Here is a 25,788-nt window from a genome sequence, read left to right as displayed (position 1 = left end):
TTTTTCCTTCCCAATAAATTTTATAATAAAATTCTCTAGATCCAGCAAAAAATCCTGATGGGATTCTTGTCATTACCTTTTATTTATAAATTAATTTCGGGAAGATTGACATTTTTATGATCTTCGCTCTTCCTAATCAAGAACATGTTATGTTTTTGCATTTATTGAAACCTAATTTGTCCTGTAGACTTTTATAGTTTTTCTCCTCAGGTTTTAGGAGTTTCTTATTAAATTTATGCCTAAGTATTTAATTTTCTTTTTCTCTATAGCATTTAGTGTATTATGTAAGTCATACAGTATATATATATGATGGAGTCCTCATCTTTCCTTCTGTTTTATTTGTGTGTGTGCATGTGTGAGCATGCGCATATCACACATGCACACACACACACACAAACTATTGATTATGTATCTTAATTTTATACCTGCCTGTTTACTTTTAGAATTTGCAGTAGTTTTTCCATTGATCCCATGATCTTTTTACCGTATTGCGTGAGTGTTACTGGTTTTGCCAGCCATTAGTTTCTCAGATCAAAAGGTTATTTGGCTAGAAGCCTCCCTCATTAGAATGAAGCTCCCTGTTTTCCATCGTTTTCCCTTGATATTCCTCTCTCTGCTGCAATGGAGGACTCAGATTGTTTCCTGAGGCTCTCTTAGACTGTCAACTTTAGTCTGGGCTTCCCCCAGGAGATCCTGAGATGAAGACTTGTGTATAAGCAGTTTATTTGAGAGGTGGTCCCAGGAAACACCAGCAGGGGGCATGAACGTGAGGAAGGAGGGAGAGGAATACAAATAAAAGGCTCTTATCTAGCAGGTCTCCACTTGAGCAACTGGAACGTAGACTCTGGAAGACCATATAGAGCCCCCAGAGTCATCCTAAGCATGGGGTGAAGACGCCTGGGATTGCCCCAGAGTTATCCCAATTGTGAGGTGAGGAAGCCAGGACTTGCTGGGTGCAGGGTGCTTTCAGGGCCTTAAAGATCGCCCAGCCAGTAGAGCAAACCAGGACTGGCCCCACAGTCTATGCTAACCCAGTAGACTTTGGGGGAGGCTCTAGAGTCACACTGACTCCGAGTGAATCCTGCTCAGATGCTTTCTGGCTACAAAGGCTTGGTTCCCTCATCTGTATGTTGGGAATGATATTACCTCATGGAGTTGCTGTGAGGATGTGGACACTGTGGACAAAGACACAGAGATGTATCTATGGATGTCGATGTGATGTAGGTGCGGGTGTCGACATCGAGACACACAGTGGATGCAGATGGAGCTAGAGGCACAGGCAGATCTAGATGCAGATGCTGGTGTAGACATACACATGGAGGTAGACAGAGACACAGGTACAGACGTGGGCGTAGGCACACGTGTGGCCTGCTCCTCCCATGCCAGGCCCTCGCTGGGACTGGGGATCAGTAAGCAGCAGGACTTCCATGCCTCCTACTTGACTCTCTGTCCTCAACTCTGTCCCCATTTCCCTGCTCTTCTCAGGTGTGTGCTACCTTTTACACTGTCATGAGATGTACTCAAGCCCTCCCCTGACTGGCCCACCCCTCCCTCTTCTCCTGGACCCCTTCCCACCAGCTTGCTCCAAATTATCTTCTGGGGCGGCAGTTCAGCCTCGTTTTCTTCCAGCTGTGGGGCCCCTCTGCAGTCTGGTTTTCTCTTTGCCATTCTTAGGACCTGAGAACTGTGGAGGGAGGGACGTTCCCCATCACACAGAGCAGAGGCAAGTTCTAATAAAATCAGAGTGCTGGATTAAACATGATTAGGTTGCTCATTATTGCAGGTTAAAGTGAAGATTCCATTTATTAAGGCCATTTAAGGTGGACACTTAGGTTCCCTGTGGGATTGTGTCCATCTCAAAGTGTCAGGTGACAGGGCCATTCTCACATTCTCAGAATGCAAAGGGCAGGTAACTGGAGGAAGATGGGTTTCCTTAGGTGGGTGTAGCTGTGGGTTCTGACTGTGGACATTGACAGTATTTCGGGATGTTCATGATTGGGTCATACCAATCATGATCTTGGGACAGTTGGCCTGAATACACTGCTGAGATTCACTGACCATGTTTATTTTTTAATTTTTTAAAATATTTTATTTATTTATTTGACAGAGAGAGAGAGAGCACAAGCAAGGGGGAGGGGCAGACAGAGGGAGGGGGAGAAGCAGGCTCCCTGCTGAGAAGGAGCCCAACGTGGGGCTCGATCCCAGGACCCTGGGATCATGACTTGAGCCGAAAACAGACGCTTAACCAGCTGAGCCTCTCAGGTGTCCCACTGACCGTGTTTAGAAAGGGCGGGAGGATGGAGCAGATCTACGTGAAGCCTTTTCGCTCATAAGCAGCTGGATTGGATTGATGTTGCAAGAGACTAGTCCCCCCAAAGGGGGTCCCTGCAACACTCTCATGGATGTCTTCATTCCTGTGTGGAGGGAGCAAGACGAATGCAGAACCTGTCGATTTGATCAGATGTATTCCTTTGCTTACTCCTGAAGCAACGGCCCTGAACACCGTCGTTGGACACTGCACTCTCCCAAGGGTACAGACTTAGGGGGTAGAGCTCAGTGCTAGAGCATTTGACTGCAAGGGTACGAACCTAGAGGAGGGCTGAAGTGGGAAGAGGCAGGCACAGCTCGCCCCACGTTCAAGCTTCCTTGCCATTTAGAAATGGAAGAATACTGTGAGGTTTTCAGTGCAGACTTGTAAGTAAGTGCGAGACAGACGGTCAGGTGACAGCATTGTGACAAGTGTGTGAAGCCATTTCCCAATTGTTTGAGTCGGCCAGACTTAGGGAGGAAACCAACGGTGACACAAACCAGTTGCACCATGATCGGCAAACAATGAAGTATTGGGAGACACTGTTGAAAGTCTATAATTTCCAGCGGAATTGCTGTTGGGTCGTCAGCTTGCTACCGAAGGACACAGCCGGCTGGGTGGGAATGGCAATTAGCCGCTGTTACCCCAGTGTGACATTTTTCCCCTATAGACGATGGAAAAGTAAGACCTCACTGGCCAGTGTTGGGTGCCTGCTTGTGAAATGCCCCCTCGTCCAGGGGAAGGGGACACTGGGGTGGGGGCTCTTGCCCTGGGCCACGGGAAGTTTGGCTGGCCTGACCCTCACCTCCGCTGTAGCAGAGACACAGAAGCCCACTGGCCCTGGAAGAAACCACCTCCTTTGCCTGGTTTGCGTGAAGAGCCCTTGCGCCACGGCTGGGAGTGAGACGTGCCTGGGCTGGTCTCCTGGGCGCACAGACTCATCCGTGCCCCTTCCTCTGGGTTGGGGTTTCACTCTCAGAGGGACGCGGAGCTGGCCATGGGGCATGAGTGGTGTGCTGTGAGCCTTCAGGGGATTCGCAGGCTTCCTTGAGGGCTGGGGTGCCCACCCCTGCTGCAGCTTCATTCTGGAAGTGGCTCACCATGGATGTGCTGCTAGAGGAGTTTAGTTCTTTCTCTTTTTGGTGTTTCCAAGCCACAGTATGTGCCCGCTGCGGCTGCGGAGTGCAGGTGAACATCCTCTGCTCTCTGGGGTTGGGGCATGACTTCTTTTAGGAAAAGTCAGGGTTCTTTTGGTTCGTTCTTTTTGAATGGCACTAGAGCGACCGTCCACTCTCAGCATTTAGCAAGTGGGCAGTGTGGTTGTGGACCTAAGGTCAGGGTGGTTGTGGACCAAATAGACAAATTTACTGGGTAGGGCTGAGCCTTCCCACAGCTGAAGCCCAAATGTGAAAGAATCAGGTACTTAGCTGGCTTGAGAAGAAGGGCTGTAGATGTTCCTCCGAATCTTGCAGTGATCTAAATGCGGGCAATGAATCAAGAGCCTGGACGACTAGTCCTTCCATTGGTCTGTTCTTAACATAGTCATCTAGCGTCCACGTTCAACTTATTTATTTCCTAATGCTGGGTGATGGATTAAAAAATGTGTAGAAAATTTTTCTACAAGAGATAAGATATTGCAGCCTGCCACAACACCCCCGGCTCTTTTTGCTTTCTCTTGCTGTTTTTTCTACTTTTCAGTGCAGAGCTCAGGCCCCCACATCATATATCTTGATTAGGTGGTGGATATTACTAAGGGGATGTTTTTTAAGCCTATCATTGACACATTTAATTCATTAGGTACCAAATCCACAAACAAATTTTGGCTGGCTATAAAACATGGTTAATCCAGGGAGCTGCAGTAAAAGGTGAAAAATTATGTCCCAGCAAATGTGGAATATTGCTTTTCTGTAGAGACTTTTACGGTCTACGACATCTTTCTTCATAAATTTGTCTTTTGCTTGGTTCTCTTGGTAACTTAACCATTTATTGCTTCCAGACCACAGAATGGCTCAATGATCCTCTACAACAGGAAGAAAGTGAAGTACAGGAAGGATGGGTATTGCTGGAAAAAGAGGAAAGACGGGAAGACGACCAGAGAGGACCACATGAAGCTGAAGGTCCAGGGAGTGGAGGTAAAGGGCAGAAAGACTCTCTTATTCCCCAAATGTTGTTTCTGGGCTGCAATGACATGGAATTGCTTTGGAGTAATTTGCTGCCAGTCACCTCTGTCAAAAATATTTTTTGTTTGCCAAGACCCCGTTTGCTGTTTTGCTTTGTTTTCTGCTTTCTTAGCCAATAGTCTCCATTTAAGTTTTCCATGAAGGCCAGATTTAGCTAAAGTGCTCCTGTTTCTCGGGAGTCCTTGGTGTGTAGACTGGGATTTGCAAGGTTCCTGCAGAATCCTGTGTTGTATGTGTCACAGAGGAGCCTGCAGGGACGAGGGAGGAGGGAGCCGCCTGAGGTCTCCCTCTCTAGGTGGCCTGGACCTACCTCTGTTGAGTGGGACCCTTGGGAGCTGGTGATCTCCAACCAGAGCCTGGCTTGTCTCCCTCTACTGACGGCCTCTCTGTTTCCCTCTGGGTGTTCTGACCTTAGGGAGCTCGAAGGTGTTAAAGATAATTAGATGGGATCGTAGGGCATGCGGGATTCTTGCGGCTGGGGTGGAGGTGGGTGCTGCAGGACAAGTCTTGGGATCTGTGCAAACTTCGGTTTGGGTCCTGGGGGAAGACAGGGTGCAGGCTGGTTTCTTTGCCTTTGTTGTCATACCACAGGCTCTCACTCTTGGGCAGCTGTGGAGACATTCTCCTGGGGTCCCTTCCTTGTTTGAGGGCCTGAGCCACGTGCCACAGTGGTAGAGGGAGAGGGTGTGAATCGTGGTGCATTCTTGGCCTGCTAGTTAGAGAGCACCCACTTCTCTGCACTGCTTGCTGGTCCTTGTAAAGGATCTTCCCTGTAGGTACGGTGCTGCGTCAGGCCAGGAGCTGAGAAGCTGGCCTGGGATCCAGCTGGTATTTCATACTGGTAGAAGCGAGGGATCCTGGAGGCCACTGGTGTGTTGTGTCCCCGAGGCTGCCGGGATTGATCACTTGGACCATAAGCCCACTTGACTTCCACGGCTCCCACTCCAGGCTGACGTTTTTTGTGACGCACTTCGTCATTATGACTTTTTCTATATTAATCATGTGCTTTTATGGCTGTTAAAAATAGCATCCAGTGGCTTTTATTATATTACCCCACGGAGAGAGATAACTTTTGTTTTATGTTTTTGTGTTTTTTTTTAAACACCCAGTAACAATGCTTTATGATGTTGAACAAAGAAAAGCCCCGACACAAGAAATTCTGCTTCTGTACGTTCTCTCGCGTTCTGTTATTTGCACAGCGTGCTTTCGTCAGCTGGTGAGACATGAAAATGCAGATCGCCCTGAACGTGCTGGACCTAGTTCTAGGACGGTGACTGGTGATTTTGCCAGCTGCCCAGCCATGGCTGCGGGGGGCCCCGAGGGCACAGGAGCTTGGAGGGATGGGGGGGGGCACGGAGCAGAGTGGGCGGGACCCGCGCGGGGCTCTTGCTGGGACTTGCAGGGTCTGCGGGAGCTCACTCCAGAGCTGCACAGACGGTCCCGGTGCCCGCAGGTCTCTGGCAGGCCTCATCCTCGGTCATACGTAGGTCAGGAACTTCGGTCATCTGCAGTGGCAGGGTGGAACTCTCCCCCAGCAGCAGCTCAGAAGCCCAGGGCCAAAAAAAGCCAGTGTTCATTTTCTTCCTTCACGTGATAAATTAGAATTGTCACTGGATGGAATCAGAATGACGTGTGGTTATTTTTAGGCCATGTTTGTGTTTGGAGTTCTTTGCGGCTCGCACTTACAGTCTCCCTTGCAGACCCCTGTATGGGGGACGTTGGGACCCTTGGGACCCAGGGGAAGGAAAGGGGCCGGACAGCAAGGGGTCTCTGTGATTTGCTGAGCATAAGTGGCTGTGGGGAGTGGGAACGGGAGAGGGACTTAGAGACCCTTGGTCGGCCACACAAGGGGCCTGCTTTCCGGTTCTTCGAGAGGGAGGCCAGGGCCACCTCGGGCGGGCAAGTGTGGTGGCTGCTTCCACGGAGCTCAGGGAGTTGTTCCCCTGAGTAAGTCAGTGAGCACTGACTGTGCCCGCTGCTCTGTAGTATCCCACCATGGAAGCATGTGAGCCACTCCCTAGTCAGCGGACTTCTAGATTCTGTCCAGCGATTCAACATCACAGTGCCTCAGGAAAGAGGCTTGTCCACGTGTGCAGCCCGGACCTGCTGGAACGGCTGGGCACAAGGTCTGAGCATCTTGCATTTTACTGGACATTGCAAATGGCTGTGCTAATTACATGCCCAGCAGCACTGAGAATTACCGTCTCTTCCCTACCCTCTTGTACACTGATGGATGATAGATGGTACCCTGTTCAATTTGAACTGGGCTTTTCTTAGTTATTTGTGGGGATGAGCACATCATGTTAGTGAAAGTCCTTTGTGGTGGGTTGTCTACCACGGGCATAATTTTAAAACAGCTCCAAAGAAAGACATCTTTGGCAAGAACATCCCCGCATCTCACTGGGCATTTCCTGCATTTGCTCTGATCTGGACTGGTGGCTGGGAAGCCCAGAGGTCATCCGGGGACAGGGGGCAGGTGGTTCTTTCCACCTGGGAAATGGCCACGTGGACATACATGGAGTTTTGCATCTCATGGGAGGAGGCTTCCCCCTGGGAACGCCGATTCCTCCTTCAGTGGATGCAATTGGGTGGTTCCCGTTGACTCAGTACGTCCAGACCCTGCGCCTACAGCAGAGGGCGGCAGATGGTCCTGCACAGGGTCTCAGAGCTGTGATTTTTCTACCACTTGAGCTGGTTTCCTCAGTTCAAGGGCATGATAAAGATATTCGGATCTACCGTTTAACATATCACTTGCTATAAGCCTTCCCTCAGGCCAGGAAAACTTCCAGCCCTGTCCATGGAACTGCTCGGCAGTCCACCTTCTTTTGTTCTCCGAGGCTGGGGCCCTAGGAACACACGGCAGCTCAAAAGCACATTGATTTTCTCAGCCAGGCACAGGATGGGGGCAGCCGCTTTTGAAGCTGACGAGCTGTTAAGTCCACGATTAGTTGTCTTGTCTGTAAGCCATGGAGAAGCTAGCTCGATAAGGTTTCCAGGGACGACAAAGGTTGGCAGGGAGGAAAAAGAAGGTGGTTGTGATGTCAACGTTTCATGAGATGAAATCGCAGCAGGCCTGAGGTTGGCCCTGCTCCCCAGGTAGATTCGTGCCTGCTTCTCTGGAGCCTTGATGGAGGTAGGAGCTCTGGGGGGAGGAGAGTCCCTGAGAGCAGAGGGGCAGATCTGAAGTGTCCCTGTGCCTCCAGGATTGCCACACCCTGGATTAGGTGAGCTGGGTGAAGTCTTTGGGCCAAGCCGGAAGAGTTCACATACTTTTCAAGTTCACGGAGCTGTTCTCTGGCCCCAGAAGCTTATGGCGCTGTCCTCTGCCCCGTCACCATACCTCTCTCCTGAGAGTGCCGGGTATTTCAGAACCTAGGCCAGCACTTGGCTGTCTACCTCCTGACCCCTCCGCTGCCAGGTTCCCACAACAGGCAGGAGCCCCGCACTTAGTAGAGCAATGGCCGCTGGCTTATGAATCCCCTATCTACATACCAGCTCTACTATCTCATTCAACCCTCATCGAAACATCCATGTAAAGTACCTATTCTTATACCCATCTCATAGATGAAAAGATTGAGCCCCAGGTAGGGTTTCTCCCGCCCCCTGTCCTGCCACAAATCAGCATGGGGCTGGGCCTTGAGTCGAGGTTCGCCTGGTTGGACGGCAAAAGCACTTGCCCTGACACCCGTTGCTCCCAGGAGTTCTGGAGGGGTCTGTGGTGTTTTCAGATCTAGTTGGCACATACCCTCCACCCATCAGCCAGCTGTCAAATGCCTTCCATCCAGCACACTGTGATAGGTATTGAAGATGCAGCGACCCATTCTCACAGGGGGACAAAAAATTCAAGCCCGCAGCTCCAACGTCGGGTCAGGAGGAGTGTGCTGGAGGAACTGCACATCCTCGCACGGAACACATAGGAAGCATCCCTCAGGCAGACTCAGACGCAAAGAAGTGGCATAAACACAGGGAGAGAGATACTGGCGGGAGCGAGAAAGCAACAGGTAGGGCTGGGACACGGCGATCGGCAGTGACAGTCTGTCGAAACTTAGCTAACGTGATTTAAAGCAACAGGTGGTCAGAATTGCACCGCGTCAGAACCTCTCCCAGCCCCACGCAGACCAGATGTTCGCCTCCCAGGGGTGAGCCCTCTCTCCTCTCATCATAAGGCACGCCTCGCCACAGATGTCCTGCTTTGGGAGCCAGTGGGTGGTCACAGACAGAGGCTGTTGGCTCTCTTGTAGGCAGCATGGACAGAGACATCCTTCCCCACCGAGCCCGTGCTGTGGTGGACAGGAACCCCGGCCTGGGGCCATCTGCCTGGCAGAGATACCAGGCATCACCTCTGATTGGAATTTGCAGCAGCGAAGAGAAAGTTTAGTTTTGCTGACCTGTTTGTACTGCCTCAAAGAATGAAGAGTCGCTTTGACTTCTTGACCGACTGCCTGAAAGCCCAAAGCCTGTTGTGAGCCCAGCGGCGGCGGTAACAAGGTTATGTTTTTGGACTCAGCCTCATTAGAAGTGATGTTCTTTATTTGGACACTTAGGCCACGTATTAAAAAGGAAAAAAAAAAAAGCACCTCTTTCAAAAGTAGGAATGATATTGTAGTTACCGCATTAGGAATTAACAGGGCATGAAGTAACTGTCTGCCTCGTGGTGATGCTAGATCATTCCAGCTCTGCTTGCAGCCGTAAGATAAATAGGTATCTTGCTTGCAACTGATGGAGTCTATTTAAAATAGGCAGCCACAAACATGTATGGTGCCCAAATCAAGTTTGGAACATAGCTAGGAATAGATAAGGAGGAGGTAAGGTGGCCGAGCAGCTGAAGCTCACGGAGGGGCATGTGAGTCTGCATGTTGCCCCCATGTGCTTTTGGATAGAACAACTACTTCTTGCTTCTCGTAGATGCTAATGTGGCTCCGGTCCGTGGTGTTTGATCTCCCTCCATTCCCCTCCAGACACGCCACGCACCCACCGGTCTCTACCGCGTGGCCCTCCTTGTTCCCAACCGGTGTTCTCCCACATCCCCGTCGAGATTTCTGAAGCTTCCGGGGCATCTTCCCTGGCCTTCTCCAGCGGGAAGTAATCATGCCCTCCCTTTCATTTCCATAGCCCTCCATCCGTACCTTTTTTCAGGAAGTGTTCTCTTGGACTCGACGCTACCCTGTCCAGTTCAATAAACATATATTAAGTACCTAGTATTTTCTGGATACAGGAAAGTCTGTATCTGGTATCGAGGCACTAGATGGCCTATTAAGGGAAGAATAGAGAGAGGCAGGTAAGACGCAGCATCATGCTTGAAAAACTTACAGAAATACAAAACAGGACATTTCAATGAGATGTGGTAACTGTCCCCAGAGGCTTTGGAGTGTTGGAATGAGCTTGTTTCCCCTCTCGGAGGACGGGGTCTGGACCGGTCACCCGCAGGCCCTTGCTCTGAGCAGTGGCATCTGCTGAGTGACCGGCTGCTTTCACAGGCACCCCCTCATCTGAGCCCCCTGCCCCACCCCTGCCGTTGAGTCGTGTGAGTCAGACATGTTTATCCCCATGGGGACTTGAACTCGGGTCTTTGGTTTCTGATCCTGCTGCCTCCGCGCTGGTGGCTGAGGTGCTCTGGTCTCATGATGCCTCCAGCGGAGCGAGCCGGCCTGTTCAGCGGCACCTCAGAGGATCTCACTCAGTTCTCTTCTGGCTTTTAATCATCTGAGTTTTTGTGTCGTGTTCTGCTGCTGCGCGAACACGTTAAAACCTAATTTCCTGTTACCTGGATGTGTTTTGGTGGAATCAATTCAGGAACTTGAATCCATAGTCTTTCTTTAATTTCTAATTACTTAGCATCCCTAATGACATGTCCCTCCCCAACTCATATAATTAAATTTTAACTAATAAATAACATTAAACTAGCTACGCTTTGAAACGGCAATAACCTCGGTTCACATTCTGCTGAGCTCATGGAGGCCTGGCCAGGATGGCGGTTTTGCTTCTTTTTCTTAAGGCTCTGTCTTCCCTGACCAAAGGCAGTTAACAACAGCAATGACAAGTATGGCAGCATTTATCAAACACCTACTGAATACCTGTTCAGCCCCCATCGCTTGGTGTGCACCATCTTGAGCAATGACTTGGCAACGTTCCCATGAAGTAAACAATGCCGTTTTCCCCATCCTTGTGGAAGACGTGATTAATTTCCAGGATACCCAGCTGGTCAGTAACAGAGTCGAGATACTACCCCAGCTCTGTCGGATTGCAAATTCCCAGTTTCCTCATCACCAGACCACATGGGCTTTCAAAACGCCTTGATACCCAGAAGACATGTGCTTAGACCCGGGAGGCCTGGGAGTGTGGGGTTTGAGATGCAGCGCCATGCGCCCAAGCACGGGTCTCAAGTGAGATGGGGGATAAGGAAGGTCTTTTAGTACAAGTGGGCCTCCCTTCTTTATAACCCCCATCAGTCAGAGGAGAAAGAGCCCCTCCCTCCCTGTTCCTCCAGCCCAGGAACCTGGCTCCCTCGGCCCCCGGGGACTGCGAGAAGATCTGGAGGCCTCTCGCCCTCCAGTGGGTGGGATTTTGTCCCCCAACACTCTGAATACCTGCAGGACCTGCTGTCACTTCTTAGCCCTGATGTCACCTGGGTCCTATAGGAGCTTTTTATATTCCCATGTCAACCTAAATTGAGGGACAACGAGCTGCGTTTCTCTCCCCCACTAAGAATTGTCAGCGTCTGTCCGTCTTGAAGCCATAGCTTGAAAGCTCCAGGACACGCTCACTTTGGCATGAGGGTCTGTGTGCTCACACTCCCTACGCGGGGTTGCTGGATTTCGTGCAAACACACACACACACACGATGTCCAGTGACATCTGAATTTCAGATAAGCAATAAATAAGTTTTCAGTACAAGTATGTCCCATGCAATTACCCAGGACATACTTACACTAACATATTTATTTGTTGCTTGTCTGAAACGCACACTGGGCTGGGTGTCCTGTATTTTATCCGGCAACCCTCTGACCATCAGAGCAGTTTCCGTTGAGTCTTTGCAGATAGAGATTTGGCTGCTTGGGTACTGGTCTCATTGAAGCCTCGAGGAAGGGAGTTGGTTTATCTCCAGACACATAATCGACGCAGGAACCATAAAAACCAGGAAGGACACTGGCCATGGCTACAGAGAGGACACTCCTGGCAGTTTCCCAGCAAACCTAAGGGCTGCCAGGCCTGGGGACCCTCTTGCTCTCTCTGAAAAGAGAGTCTGGGGGTCACTAAGACTGCCAGAGGCCCAGGCCTTGCCCTTAGAGCCTGCTGCCCCCAGGAAGCAGGCCTCCCACCAGTGATGTTTGAAGAGGTGTCAGGAGGATTTCGCAAGAGACGTGTTTGTAGTTTCTGCCTTCCTCATCTCTCTGGTAGATTACAGTTTGTAAAATATTTTGCAATTTCCTTTTTTAAACTTGATTTGAGCCCTATTGAGCTAGAAACTCCCTGTTGAAGGTAGAGCAGCAAGATATCAACTTGGTATGCTGAACTTGTATTTAATTATTATCATAACAGTCCCTTAACATGATTGCAGATTAGCCCGCAAGGACATGAATGGAAATTTTAGCATATTCAATTACAATGGAAACTCTTGAACACCACTGTCAAAATTCACCCAAGGGCCTTTCCATTGGGCCCCAACGTACAGCTGCAAAGTTAGATGTTACTCAGGACACATAACCTTGATTTTGTAAGCATAATTTACAGCCTCATCCAGAAGCTGGGGATGCCTTTTAAGAACGTGATATATATATTCCACCCACCTCGGTAAATGACCAGCTTGTGTTGGGTAAAGAATATCTCTGGCCTTCACTTGACCGAACAGTAAATTATTGATCTTCTCCACATCTTTCAATGCCCTGACATTGCTGGGAAATTTACTCCTGTCATCCGCGGCTGTGGCTTGTCTCCGTGGGGTGCCGTCCATGCTCAGAGGGCATGAATCTGCAGCCCATCCTAGGAGAGTCACGGCTGACCTCTGCAGCTGACATGGGGTAGTCACCGACACAGGGGAAACTCATCAGGCCCAGGTTTCCCCGGCCTGTTTCCCACAGACCAGCAAAAATCATGGGGAAGATGGAGGGGTGGTGGCAGGCTTCTGTGCACCCGGGACGAGTGGCAGAGGAACGGGTTAGTACATAAGCAAGAGAAGGGGACAGCAACTCACCCTGCTGCTCGGGGGGAGGCTGCTTCTGGTCTCCTCGTTTCCTCTGCGCACTTGCTGGGGTTCTGCTGCTGCTGAACCGCTCTCTGCTGGCCCTTCCTGGGTGCAAGGCCAGCACCATAGACGGAAAGCTGGTGATTTCATGAAAGAGCACCTTTCTGGTTCTTGTTTGCCTCCAACGAGATGAAGAGACCTTCCATTTCCTCTTTGTGGGTCTTCATTCCAACACCTTGTAACGCCTTATGGCCTTCGGGATATGCCTTTACATCTTGCTGCAAAGCACTCGTATCTCACTCATGCCAAAGCTGAGGGCCACATGGGCATGTGCACGGCCATGTGACCCATCGGTCAGCACTGCCAGGCTCACCTGGGAGCTCACTAGAAGGGCAGAGTCTCGGACCTCACCCTGGATCTACTGAACCAAGATCTGCCTTTTAGTATCTCCTCCCATGATTGATAGGGCCGTTCATTTGGAAAGGATTGGCACAATCATTCTCCTGCTGCTGATGGGGTCTTCCCTTGGTGACTCAGCCCTAGGCACGTGGGTTTTTTGTTTTGTTTTGTTTTGTTTTAATCTGACGTTAAGAAAAACGTCCAAAGGAAAATTTTACAAGTTGGTCTGGTAATTCATTACTTGACTCCCAGCACCTTTAAAAAACATCTAGCTGAAAGCTCTGATGATACGGTCTGAGCCTACCAGTCCTTCTGCCCTTGGCCATGAAGGAGAGGGAATAGCGGGTTTCTGCCTGCGGAGCACACCGGCTCCCCTGGCCCTCTTCCCCCCTGTTCCTGCATTGTTTAACTCCGCCCCCCAGGGCACCTTCTGTCCCCTGTTGTAGCCCAGCACTTGGCATGGTACTTGCTGCACATTTGGTACCCGGTAAGTACCTAATAAACATTTTTTGAGTGAATGGATGAATTGATGGATTTCTTCTGCGAAGCGTCGGACAGTAAACAGTTTCAGTTTTGCCAGCCAGATGGTCTCTGTCACACTGGCGCAGTGTGAAAGCAACCATAGACGATAGTTAAGGAATGGGGGTATTCCAATAAAACTTTATTTGCAAAAACAGGGTGAAGGCCCGATTTGGACCATGGATGTAGCTTGTCGACCCCTGTCCTAGATTATGGCAGCAGGTTCCAGAAGGAGCAGGGTGCTATGGAAACTGGTGAGAGATTGATGGGGGATGATTAGGGACTTGCCTCTTATATCTGAGCACTGTTATGTTTTTAGACTCATGTTTGCAGCCTGACAATGATCAGGCTCGGCTTATAATTTTGTAAGGAAATAACACTTTTGTTCATGACATGCTGTCACATCAGACAGTGTTGTTCATCATGTTTGTCCTGGTGGAGTTAGGATGTCTTCTTTCTCTTTCCTTGTGGTAATACGTCCATGTGGCATAGGCCTGTTTGTTCTCAGTCTGGAGAAGCTAGATAATGTCCCTTGCAAGGGCAGTTGGGAAGTGTCCTGTTTCTCCCATAAGCCTGCTTCATGGTGCGGTAGAGAGGGCAGGCCAAATCCCAGTGATGCACTCTGAGCTCCTCTGTCCAGGGACAGCTGAGCCAAAGGCATGTGACCTTGCTGTGAGTAGGTGGGTCAAATGATCAGGCTCTCACGGAAGAGGGGAAGGCTGAACCCCCTGCATCTTCAGACCTGAAGTTCTTTGAAAGTAGTAGCCTGTCCGTGTTTGATGGGACAGCATCCCCCTAGAATAGAGGCCGTAGGGAGGGTACAGATGTTATTTGTCCATGTTTAAGTATTTACAAGACAGCACGAGAAAACCGGAGACTTTCTCTTTCATCTTTGCTGCCACAATTTACGTATAGTTTTATGATGGATGCGAGAGGTAGACATTTATTACAAAAGTGTAAGAGATGTTGACTCTTCACGAATTGATTATTTAGAATTTATTTTATTAAATATTCTAGGTGGTGTGTGATAAACTGAACCTCTGCTGGTTTGCAGCTTAATGATTCATGTATCTGCAGCAATGATAAGGAAATCAAAGACTCCGTTTGCCATTTCAGGGGAAGAATATGGATTATTATTAAATCTGGAATGGGCCTCTTGAGAAGCCTTCCTTAAGGGAACACGCATATCAATAATTTCTTCTCCATACGAGAATCCTAATGTTTCACTTATGGAAACATAAATTCTGAGTAAGTGGCTGTGGTTTTTCCCTCCCTTTGGCTCCTTATATCCTGTGCTCGTGGCCGACCTGCTCTTGTTCTAGCATTCAGAGTCCTTCAATCTCCATGTCTTTATCCTCCTATTTCTAATTTTTAATGCTCTTAAAAAGCTCTGCTGAGGTCTACACATTTCAGCACCTGAGATGCTGGCAGAGACCAGGATAGTGTTCTTCTGGCTTGGAATGTCCTAAAAGGTTTGTTTAAGTCTAAGAGGAGACGAGACTGGGAGGCCTGAGAACCCTGACTGAAGTGTGGTCAGCTCGTGTGGGATGTAGGATGTTGCCCTGAACCCATTCTTGCAGAAGCCAATGGGCAGCAAATCCAGTCTGGTGAGCTGCATCTGTAGTGAGGACAGCGGATGGGCACGCCCTGGAGCTGTGCCCATCTCAGGTGACACGGAACCAGGGAGGCCTAGCGGGTGTGGCTGTCCGACCTGTCCCCTCAGGACAGAGGGCATGCCGAGCTACCGGGGGACGTCTACTGAGAATGACAAGCCCGCATGCCCCATAGTGATATTATGAAGGGATCAGGGTTGTCTGATAGCTTGAGTTTCAAAATACTCCCTGACTTCTTTCTCTTCCCAAAACATTCGACAGATGGTTCAATGCCATAATCTTTACTGTAGGAGACTGTGGGAAACTAGCTGGGGGACCCCAAGACTCCTGATCTCCCCCAGGTTCTTTACCCATCCATGCACAGAGCAACCCAGTCACACATTCAATCTTTCCGTAGTGTGATGCCCCGACACTGATATGTTTCTTGAACCCCTCACTCTGTTGTGTGCTTCTATACATGGAATTAGACCTAATTGTCAGCATAATCCCATAGTAAGTTCAGTTTCCCCAAAGAACACACACTGAACTGTTCGCAGTTATTTCTTTTTTTTTTTTAATTTTTTTTATTGTTATGTTAATCCCCATACATTACATCATTAGTTTTAGATATATTGTTCCATGATTCATTGTTTGTGCATAACACCCAGTGCTCCATGCAGAATGTGCCCTCCTCAATACCCATCACCAGGCTAACCCATCCTCCCACCCCCCTCCCCTCTAGAACCCTCAGTTTGTTTTTCAGAGTCCATCGTCTCTCATGGTTCTTCTCCCCCTCCGATTTCCCCCCCTTCATTCTTCCCCTCCTGCTACATTCTTCTTCTTCTTTTTTTCTTTCTTAACATATATTGCATTATTTGTTTCAGAGGTACAGATCTGAGATTCAACAGTCTTGCACAATTCACAGCGCTTACCAGAACACATACCCTCCCCAGTGTCCATCACCCAGTCACCCCATCCCTCCCACCCCACCCCCCACTCCAGCAACCCTCAGTTTGTTTCCTGAGATTAAGAATTCCTCATATCAGTGAGGTCATATGATACATGTCTTTCTCTGTTTGACTTATTTCGCTCAGCATAATACCCTCCAGTTCCATCCACGTTGTTGCAAATGGCAAGATCTCATTCCTTTTGATGGCTGCATAATATTCCATTGTATATATATACCACATCTTCTTTATCCATTCATCTGTTGATGGACATCTTGGCTCTTTCCACAGTTTGGCTATTGTGGACATTGCTGCTATAAACATCGGGGTGCATGTACCCTTTCGGGTCCCTACTTTTGTATCTTTGGGGTAAATACCCAGGAGTGCAATTGCTGGATCATATGGTAGCTCTATTTTCAACTTTTTGAGGAACCTCCATACTGTTTTCCAAAGTGGCTGCACCAGCTTGCATTCCCACCAACAGTGTAGGAGGGTTCCCCTTTCTCCGCATCCCCGCCAACATCTGTCATTTCCTGACTTGTTAATTTTAGCCATTCTGACTGGTGTGAGGTGGTATCTTATTGAGGTTTTGATTTGGATTTCCCTGATGCCGAGTGATATTGAACACTTTTTCATGTGTCTGTTGGCCGTTTGGATGTCTTCTTTGGAAAAATGTCTGTTCATGTCTTCTGCCCATTTCTTGATTGGATTCTTTGTTCTTTGGGTGTTGAGTTTGATAAGTTCTTTATAGATTTTGGATACTAGCCCTTTATCTGATATGTCATTTGCAAATATCTTCTCCCATTCTGTCAGTTGTCTTTTGGTTTTGTTGACTGTTTCCTTTGCTTTGCAAAAGCTTTTTATCTTGATGAAGTCCCAATAGTTCATTTTTGCCCTTGCTTCCCTTGCCTTTGGCGATGTTTCTAGGAAGAAGTTGCTGCGGCTGAGGTCGAAGAGGTTGCTGCCTGTGTTCTCCTTTAGGATTTTGATGGACTCCTGTCTCACATTGAGGTCTTTCAACCATTTGGAGTCTATTTTTGTGTGTGGTGTAAGGAAATGGTCCAGTTTCATTCTTCTGCATGTGGCTGTCCAATTTTCCCAACACCATTTGTTGAAGAGACTGTCTTTTTTCCATTGGACATTCTTTCCTGCTTTGTCAAAGATTAGTTGACCGTAGAGTTGAGGGTCCATCTCTGGGCTCTCTATTCTGTTCCACTGATCTATGTGCCTGTTTTTGTGCCAGTACCATACTGTCTTGATGATGACAGCTTTGTAGTAGAGCTGGAAGTCCGGAATTGTGATGCCGCCAGCTTTGCTTTTCTTTTTCAACATTCCTCTGGCTATGCGGGGTCTTTTCTGGTTCCATACAAATTTTAGGATTATTTGTTCCATTTCTTTGAAGAAAGTGGATGGTATTTTGATGGGGATTGCATTGAATGTGTAGATTGCTCTAGGTAGGATTGACATCTTCACAATATTTGTTCTTCCAATCCATGAGCATGGAACGTTTTTCCATTTCTTTGTGTCTTCCTCAATTTCTTTCATGAGTATTTTATAGTTTTCTGAGTACAGATCCTTTGCCTCTTTGGTTAGATTTATTCCTAGGTATCTTATGGTTTTGGGTGCAATTGTAAATGGGATCGACTCCTTAATTTCTCTTTCTTCTGACTTGGTGTTGGTGTATAGGAATGCCACTGACTTCTGTGCATTGATTTTATATCCTGCCACTTTACTGAATTCCTGTATGAGTTCTAGCAGTTTTGGGGTGGAGTCTTTTGGGTTTTCCACATAAAGTATCATATCATCTGCAAAGAGTGAGAGTTTGACTTCTTCTTTGCCAATTTGGATGCCTTTGATTTCTTTTTGTTGTCTGATGGCTGTGGCTAGGACTTCCAATACTATGTTGAATAGCAGTGGTGATAGTGGACATCCCTGCCGCGTTCCTGACTTTAGGGGGAAAGCTCTCAGTTTTTCCCCATTGAGAATGATATTCGCTGTAGGTTTTTCATAGATGGCTTTTATGATATTGAGGTATGTACCCTCTATCCCTATCCTCTGAAGAGTTTTGATCAAGAAAGGATGTTCGCAGTTATTTCTTACAAACGAAACCTGCTTGGCTCTCCACGTGACGAATCAGTCCAGGAGGAAGTGAGTTCACGACTGACCTTTAATTCTTTAATTGCTGTGAAATAGTTCAAAGAGTCTGCATACAGCCCCCATCTAAGTGTGGGCACAGAGGGGCTCCCTGGTCTCGTACAGTGGCCTTGCGTTTGGTTCTTCAGCTCTCCTGGGATTCATTTTCCCTTTACGCCCTAAATCAGAGCCCCCGAGATAGGAGGTGGGTTTGGGCACGCTCCCACTTCCTTGTTTGTGTGCTCAGATTCTGTCCCACCAGTGCTGAGCATGGGAGGGACTCCGTTTCTATTTGCTGGAGAACTGGGCCCTCAGAGTCTGCGGGGTTGATGGCAGGCAGGTCCCAGACCTGAGCAGAGCTGTGCATCATGGGGCACTTAGACACCCACCGGGGCTGGGGTGCAGCGGCCTCCCACAGGCAGAGCCCCCTCATTTGCCTTTTCCTGGGAGGCGGTGAAGGAAGCCTCATGGAAGCCGCTTCCCTCCCAAATTAATGAACACTTTCAGACATGATATGAAATGTTTGGAAACGAGATGCAGCACGGTATTTTGCCTGTATTTTTTTTCCTTTCACAACACCTGGCAATAAAATTCTTGGGCTAAATACCAGATGAGTGTGCGCCTCATTATGTATAGTAACTTCGTCTATAACTTTTTTAAGCCCTCCAGATGGAAGCACGGTATAAATGTGGAGAGCTTGAGAGGGGAAATGAAAATAAATGCACTAAGAAATAAAGAATCTGTTTTTTATACTTTCTTTTGCAAATAGTGTTTGCAATGACATATTGTGAATGGACTGAATTATAACAAAAACGGAAATGAAACAGAGCTCGGGGGTAGGAAGAGCAATCGTTACACTCACTTTAACTGATATAATGCAAAGCAACGCTTTTTACACTCAATTAGTTTGCACATTGTGTTGGACACAAACCAGAATGTAGAACATTTTTGGGTTTTGTTTTTACATGATTAAGGGAGATGAGATGAAATAAATTCAGTAAATTACCCTGCGTTCCTTTTGGGTCTGAGATACTTTTGTTTTGTTTTCCCTCACCCCTGGTATTGAATGAATGAGGTTGGCTTCTCCAGCGGGCGACCTCTGTTCCCAAACAAGAAGCTCCTCCCAAAGATCAGTGGACTTTCAATAGAGTTCCTTCCTCGGCCTTAGGGCCGACTTTTGCTGCACAAACAAGGTTACGAATCAGAGCTATTTACATTTGGTATTTGACCACATTTTGTGCTTTGAATATCAGAAAAGGATAGCAAGCATGATAGCAGCTAACAGATGTTTGCAAGCGTTTAGGCAACAAAAGTATTTCCAAGGCTGTGTATTTCAAGATCCTTGTTTAATTTATTTTGCTTAATTATCCTTTCTTGCATTTTTAATGCTCTTAATATGATAATATTAAGAATTGCAGAGTGTGATTGTGTGTTGCTCATTTGAATAGATGCTGGCTGGGAGGGGGAACCTGTGCCCTCTTGTGCGCAGCTCTGTCTCCTGCAGGTGGGGTCTGGGAAGGGACCGCGTCTCCACCACAAAGCATGTAGGAAAGTGTTTCTCAAACTTTACCATGCGTACCAGCCCCCTGGGGGTTCTGATTCATTTGGTCTGAGGGGGGCCTGAGGTACTGCATCCAGAGCAAGCTCCCAGGAGATGCGGACGCTGCTTTGAGTGGAGTGAAGCTACTTGGACTCACACTTTGAACAGTGAAGATGGGAGGACATCAGGGAGGGAAAGTAACATCAGCTGGATCCCCCGGGCTGCTGGTCAACTAACTAGTACCCCTCACTAGCTGAAAATAACCACCTGCTGACCAAGCCAAGCCCATGGTATCTAGCACGTGTGAAGGTTTCCTTCTGGTGCAGAAGTTGTGGTCAGGGGTCTGACTCTGGTATTTTTTCTTACGTGCAGAAGGAAGGCCACACCTGTGGTGTGTTCAGAGATCCTGTGTTTTATGTTCAAAACCACGAATACTAATAAGAAAACAACGGGAGAAACCTGTTAGGTATAATATCCAATTACAATTATTTTTTACTCCAAAAGGCACGTCGAATAAATAATGCAGTTTATGTTACTTCTAGAAAATGCAGCAGCATTAGTTAATTTACATAAATTATACAACTCATTATCTTTGTTTATAAAAAGCCTTAGCAATATTTTGGCTTATGGATCTAAAATGGAAAAAACCCCAGATTTCGTTTCAGTGTAACTTTCCTTTCCTGCAGTCACCTTTTTATTTATTTACAGAAAGAGCGTCTGTTTGACAGATCCCCTTAGGATTACTGCCCTTTCCTCATGATGAATGGAATGCATTAAGTCTGACTTTTGTTTATAAAAAGCCAAATAAATACCAGTGAAGGCAGCCAAGCACCCAGAGCTCGGAACAGCCATGGCGGCTTCCCCTGCTGGCTTTGCCCGCTGCCTGACGTCCGTGCCAATATGGGCAGGGTGAGGAAGGGGCTGCGGGGGCCAGGAAGCAGGTTTCCCTTCCTCTTGTCTTCCACGTAAGTTCTCAGGCAGCTCGGGTTAGTGCCGCGGTGCCGGCTGCTGATGCACCACCTACGAGCGGACAGACTCTTCCCGTGTTGTCCGAAACCGTGGCCACGAGCCACGTGTCATTATCGAGCACCTGCATTGTGCCTACTCTGAATTTCTATGAGCCGGGAGTGTAAAATACACACTGCATTTCATAGACTTAATAGGAAAGAGAAGCCCTGTTAAATAACCCATTAATATTTATATTGATTGCGTGTTAAAAGATTTTTAAATATATTAGCTAAATAAAATATATCCTTAAAATTAGTCTCACCTGTTTCTTTTCACTTCTTTACCGCTGCTGCTAGGAAATGTAAAATGGGGCTTGCATTGCACTCACACTGAACAGTACTGGGACCATAGCACACTCACCATGAGCCCGCGGACCTGGATTACTTTTAAGCGTGCCCATAATTTAGTCTCTGATTCTAATTCTTCCACTGGCCCTGCATCAGGATCTGACTCATAATCAGAAACTTAAGATGCGATGCTATGGGAAGGGCAGGTCCTGTTTGATGGTGTGGTTGGAGATTTGAAGGGCCCATAGGAGAACAACATGATATGAGAAAATTGAGCTCTTATCCCTCGATAGCGCTGGGCTGCTGCTTCTGGCTTGAATATTAAAGTCTTTGCCTGTGGATGGAGGAGCCCAGCTCCCAGGTTATTTCAGAGTGGGCACTGGTGAATCCTAAATTCACCTTCATCATGTGTGCAGACCCAGCTGAATGGTAAGAGAGAAGGGCTGCCCCGCGGCAGGTCTGCAGAGCTGGGGCGTGCTTGTTAGAGCAGGGAATGGTGGACATTCTTCTGTCTGTGGGGAGACCTGTGTTCTGCCACGTGCCAAGGTATCTGGACATTTGATATCAGTGTGTTCCAAATGGAAGCTAATGCCAGCAGGTCTTCTGGCTGGGAGGGCATAGGCTGAGACCCCCAAACCCCAGGGCACAGCCCTGAAGAGAAAGGGCCTGGAGCTCTTTGCCCTCATAGCACTTGGTGGGTTAGAGACAAAGTGATTACTGTCACTCTTTAGTTGTTGGTTGATTATTTCTTTACTTCTCCCATCCATCCATCCATCCGTTCAAGAAACATTACTGGAACACCTGGGTGGCTCAGTCACTTAAGCGTCTGCCTTCGGCTCAGGTCATGATCCCAGGGTCCTGCAATGGAGCCCTGCATCAGGCTCCTTGCTTAGTAACTGGAAGCCTGCTTCTCCCTCTCCCTCTGCCTGCTGCTCCCCCTGCTTGTGCTCTCTCTCTCTCTCTGACAAATAAATAAAATCTTAAAAAAAAAAAGAAACATTATTATGAGCCCACTGCATGCCAGGTGCTTTGCTAGGCATTAGAGATACAGTGATCCACAAAACAGATCCATTGTCCACTCTCTTGAAGCTCTCCACTGAATGGGGCAGGGACAGACAGGACAGAGGTAAGCAGCAAGTACCTCAGGACCCCTGAGGAAAGTGCTAAGGGTGATGAACCAGGCATGTGCCCATACCAAGAACAATGTCCAGGCATTGGGCTTTGGTGGTTCAGGAGAGCCTGAATAAGGCAGGAACATTCTACCTGTGACTCAACGGACAAAGAGCTAGGATGGGGCATTCTCAGCAAACAGGATGAGTCTCTCAGGCGGGAAAGACCTTGTTTACCTGCTAGAATGGGACCAGTGTGCCTGGAGAGCAGGGACAAGGACAGGGTTTTGTGAGATGTGGCTGGAGGGGTCTGAAGCCAGGTCATGTGGGGGCTCAGATGGGGTAAGGATTTTGGATTCTGTTCTAAGGGATTTTAGGAGGTGTCTTAGGGGTGTTGGGGAAAGTTCTGGGTGGGTAACTTGGCCCTGGACTGTGGGCATACCACTTAATCCCTCGGGGTATTGGTTTCCTTATCTATGAAGTGGAATGGCTGAGGTAGGAAAAGAGAAGCTAGCCAAAATATTCTTTAAGGCTTTTTTCCTATGATTCGGAGAGAGAGCTCAGTGTCTTCTCTTTTTGGATTGGGTAATCTTCATGTCCCTCCAGGGCTGGTTCTGGGTGGTTTACAAGGCACTGGCAGTTTGAAGTCTTCGGCCTTGATATTTTTGAGTTCCTTGGCCTCATAATGTATGAGAAGACAGAATGATCCTTGGCAGTGCATCAGAATCACCGTGGGCTGCTAGGGTCCTAATGTGTAGTCTGGGGTTGGACATGAGCATTTGTAATTTTTCAAGAGCTTCCTGGGTGGTCGATTCTGCATATTGGATAGATTGAAGATCCTCTGGGGATTGTGCCTCTGTGAGGGGACAAAGATGGCCCCTGTAGCCAAAGACTGTCTGTGTAACAGTATGTCAGATGCCTGAGACACACAGGGTCTCCTGGGATCCCTCCAAGTCCAAATATGTAGGCCTACCATTAGACCAAGGGTTTTAGTTCAGAAATTATGATTACGTCACTTTGCACAAAGGGAATCTGGTGCAACCCACAGAATAAATCCATGGTAGACTGAGAGGCTTTCTGGTAGGTTTTTGTTACATTGACACGTTATTTGCTGAGAAGGCAAAGGGGTTGGTTGTCATGAGTGCTGCTAGTGATCTTGGGATTGGGGGTTATGACTGGTGAGGAACATTTCTGATGCATCTTCCTACCATCCCCCAGCCACCCTCCACTGCCATGAGTAAGCCAGTTGAGTATCTGCAAGAAGCTTAAGAACCCAAGGACAGAGCTAAGTGATAATCCCATTACCTCTTGTACATCTCTGAAAATATCCAGAGACCTCTAATGGCAATGACAAAGTAATTGGTAGCAAACGTAGCATCCCACCAAAACCATCTAGAACTCTGGAAAAAATATGTGCAATGACTGTTGTCAGTTGTTGGACAACAGGCAGTGAAGGAATCTGATGTCTGAGAAGAGTAAACAAACAAGATGAGTTCTGGCTTTCTGGGTGGAGATTTCTTCCTAGTAGCATAGAGATGGGTAACCAAACAGAACATTGGTAGTCTAGCCGAGTTGAAGAGATCTAGATCAGAGTTTGGGGTGGCCAAGGCAACTGGAGTTCATAGGGAAGAATACTGGAAAGAAGGGACATAAACAGAGGAAGGGATCCAGAAATCTGCATAGTAGGGTCTCCTTGAGTCGTTGGCTAAATACTAAGCTGAGTATGTATAAGGTGAAACTCCATGAGGTTGGTCAAAGAAAACAATCACTGGGAGCTGTAACTAAAAATCCTCAGAACTCACATGCAAGGGAGATGTTCAAGTTTGAACTAGGCTTTGTGAAGAGATGTTATTGAATATCTGGGGCATTTATTAGAGAACTCAGAAGGGCCACACCTTAAGAATGGGACTAGACTCTCCCTGGAATAAAAACTAATCTAGACTCACTCTAGCAAAGCACAAAAACAAACCTCACAATAAGGAAGCTAATCTGCAAGTAATGCAAGTGCCAGACATAACAAAATGCAGTATTCTTTAAAGTATGACAGCAAAAATCTACACTCACCAATATATCATGCATAGTGCCCTGCATTCAATCAAAAAGAATTACACACGTAAAAAAACAGGGAAATATGACCCATATCTGGGATAAAAATCAGTCAGTAGAAATTAGAAGACAAAGACTTTAAAACAGCTATTATAAATATCTTCAATGATTTAAGAGAAAAGATAAACAGTGCAAGAGGATTAGAAGAAAAAATAACCAAATAAAACTTTTAGAATTTCAAAATATGATATCTAAAGTGAAAATTTCACCAGATGAATATATTAGTTATTGATTAATGTGTACAAAATTACCACAAACTTAGCAGCTTAAAACAACACACATTTATTAATCTCACAATTTCTGAGAGTTGGGAATCCACATGTGGTTTAGCTGGATCCTCTATTTCAGGGTCTCTCACAAGGCTGCTGCAATCAACATGTCATCCAGGACTGAGGTCTTATCTGAAAGCTCAGCTGAGAGGATCTACTTCTAAGCTTTCTTAGTTGCTGTAAGAATTCAGCTCCTTGAAAGATGTTGGGCTGAAGGCTTTAGTTCCTACCTGGCTTTTAGCCAGAGGCCACCTTCAGTTCCTTGCCATATGGACTTCTCCAACATGGCAGCTTGATTCATCAAAGTATATAAGACAAAAAGACAATAGAGTTTGCTAGCAAAACAGAAGTCACAATCTCTTGTAACCTAATCACAGATGTGACATCCCATCACCTTTAATGTATCCTATGGATTAGAAGCAAGTCATCAATATACCCATGAAAAAGAGATGGAGATTACACAAGGGTATGAATAATAGAGGTCAAGACCATTGGGGCTATCTTAGAGTCTAACTATCACAATGGGCATAATAGTGGATTAGACACTAGAAACAAAGGGCAACAAACTTGAAGATATAGCAATAGAAACAGCTGAAAATAAAGCACCCAGACAAGAAAGGGTAGGAGAAAAATAACAGAGACTCAATGAACTTGAAACAATATCATGTGATTTGACATACCTATAATTGGAGGCCCAGGCTATGGTCAGGTGGGGACAGGAGCAGCAGAAAAATATTGAAGAAGTAATGGTCAAGATTCTTCCAAATTTGATGAAAACTATAAAGTCGTAGATCTAAGAAACTCAATGAACCTGAACATTAGGCAGGATAAATACATAGGAAAGAACACCAAGAATTGTCATAATCAAATTACTGAACACCAGCAACAAAGAGGTAGTCTTTTAATTAGACAAAGAAAAAAAAAGATAAATCACAAGGATAAGAATTACTACTGATTTCTCATTATTAATACTGCAAGCTAGAAGACAATGAAACATCTTTGAATTACTAAAAAGAAAATAAAACAAAACTCGACCTACAATTCTTTATTAAATGAACATATTCTTCAAAAATGAAGGTGAAATAAAGACATTTTTAGGCAAAAACAACAACAACAACAAAAACAACCTAAGATAATTTACTGCTGGCAGATCTCTACTATAGGACATACTAAAGGAAGTTCCTCACATTGAAGAAAAATGTTACTAGAT

At 47.0% G+C, this 25,788-nt stretch overlaps 1 protein-coding gene across 11 annotated transcripts in view; it reads left to right on the top strand.

The window, feature by feature from the left end:
* The window catches only part of CAMTA1 (calmodulin binding transcription activator 1), an 842,290-nt gene that overhangs the window by 414,152 nt on the left and 402,350 nt on the right, over window positions 1-25,788 (top strand). For all 11 annotated transcript variants that reach the window (XM_032394548.1, XM_032394539.1, XM_032394577.1 and 8 more), the window contains one exon: window positions 4,305-4,440. In XM_032394548.1, coding sequence (XP_032250439.1) covers window positions 4,305-4,440 — 136 coding nt within the window. The remainder of the gene's footprint in view (window positions 1-4,304; window positions 4,441-25,788) is intronic.

Source organism: Phoca vitulina, unplaced genomic scaffold, assembly GCF_004348235.1.
Source record: "Phoca vitulina isolate PV1807 unplaced genomic scaffold, GSC_HSeal_1.0 scaffold2, whole genome shotgun sequence".
Taxonomy (NCBI): Eukaryota; Metazoa; Chordata; class Mammalia; order Carnivora; family Phocidae; genus Phoca; species Phoca vitulina.
The sequence above is the reverse complement of the archived record's forward strand: the minus strand, read 5'-3'. Positions and strand labels throughout refer to the sequence as shown.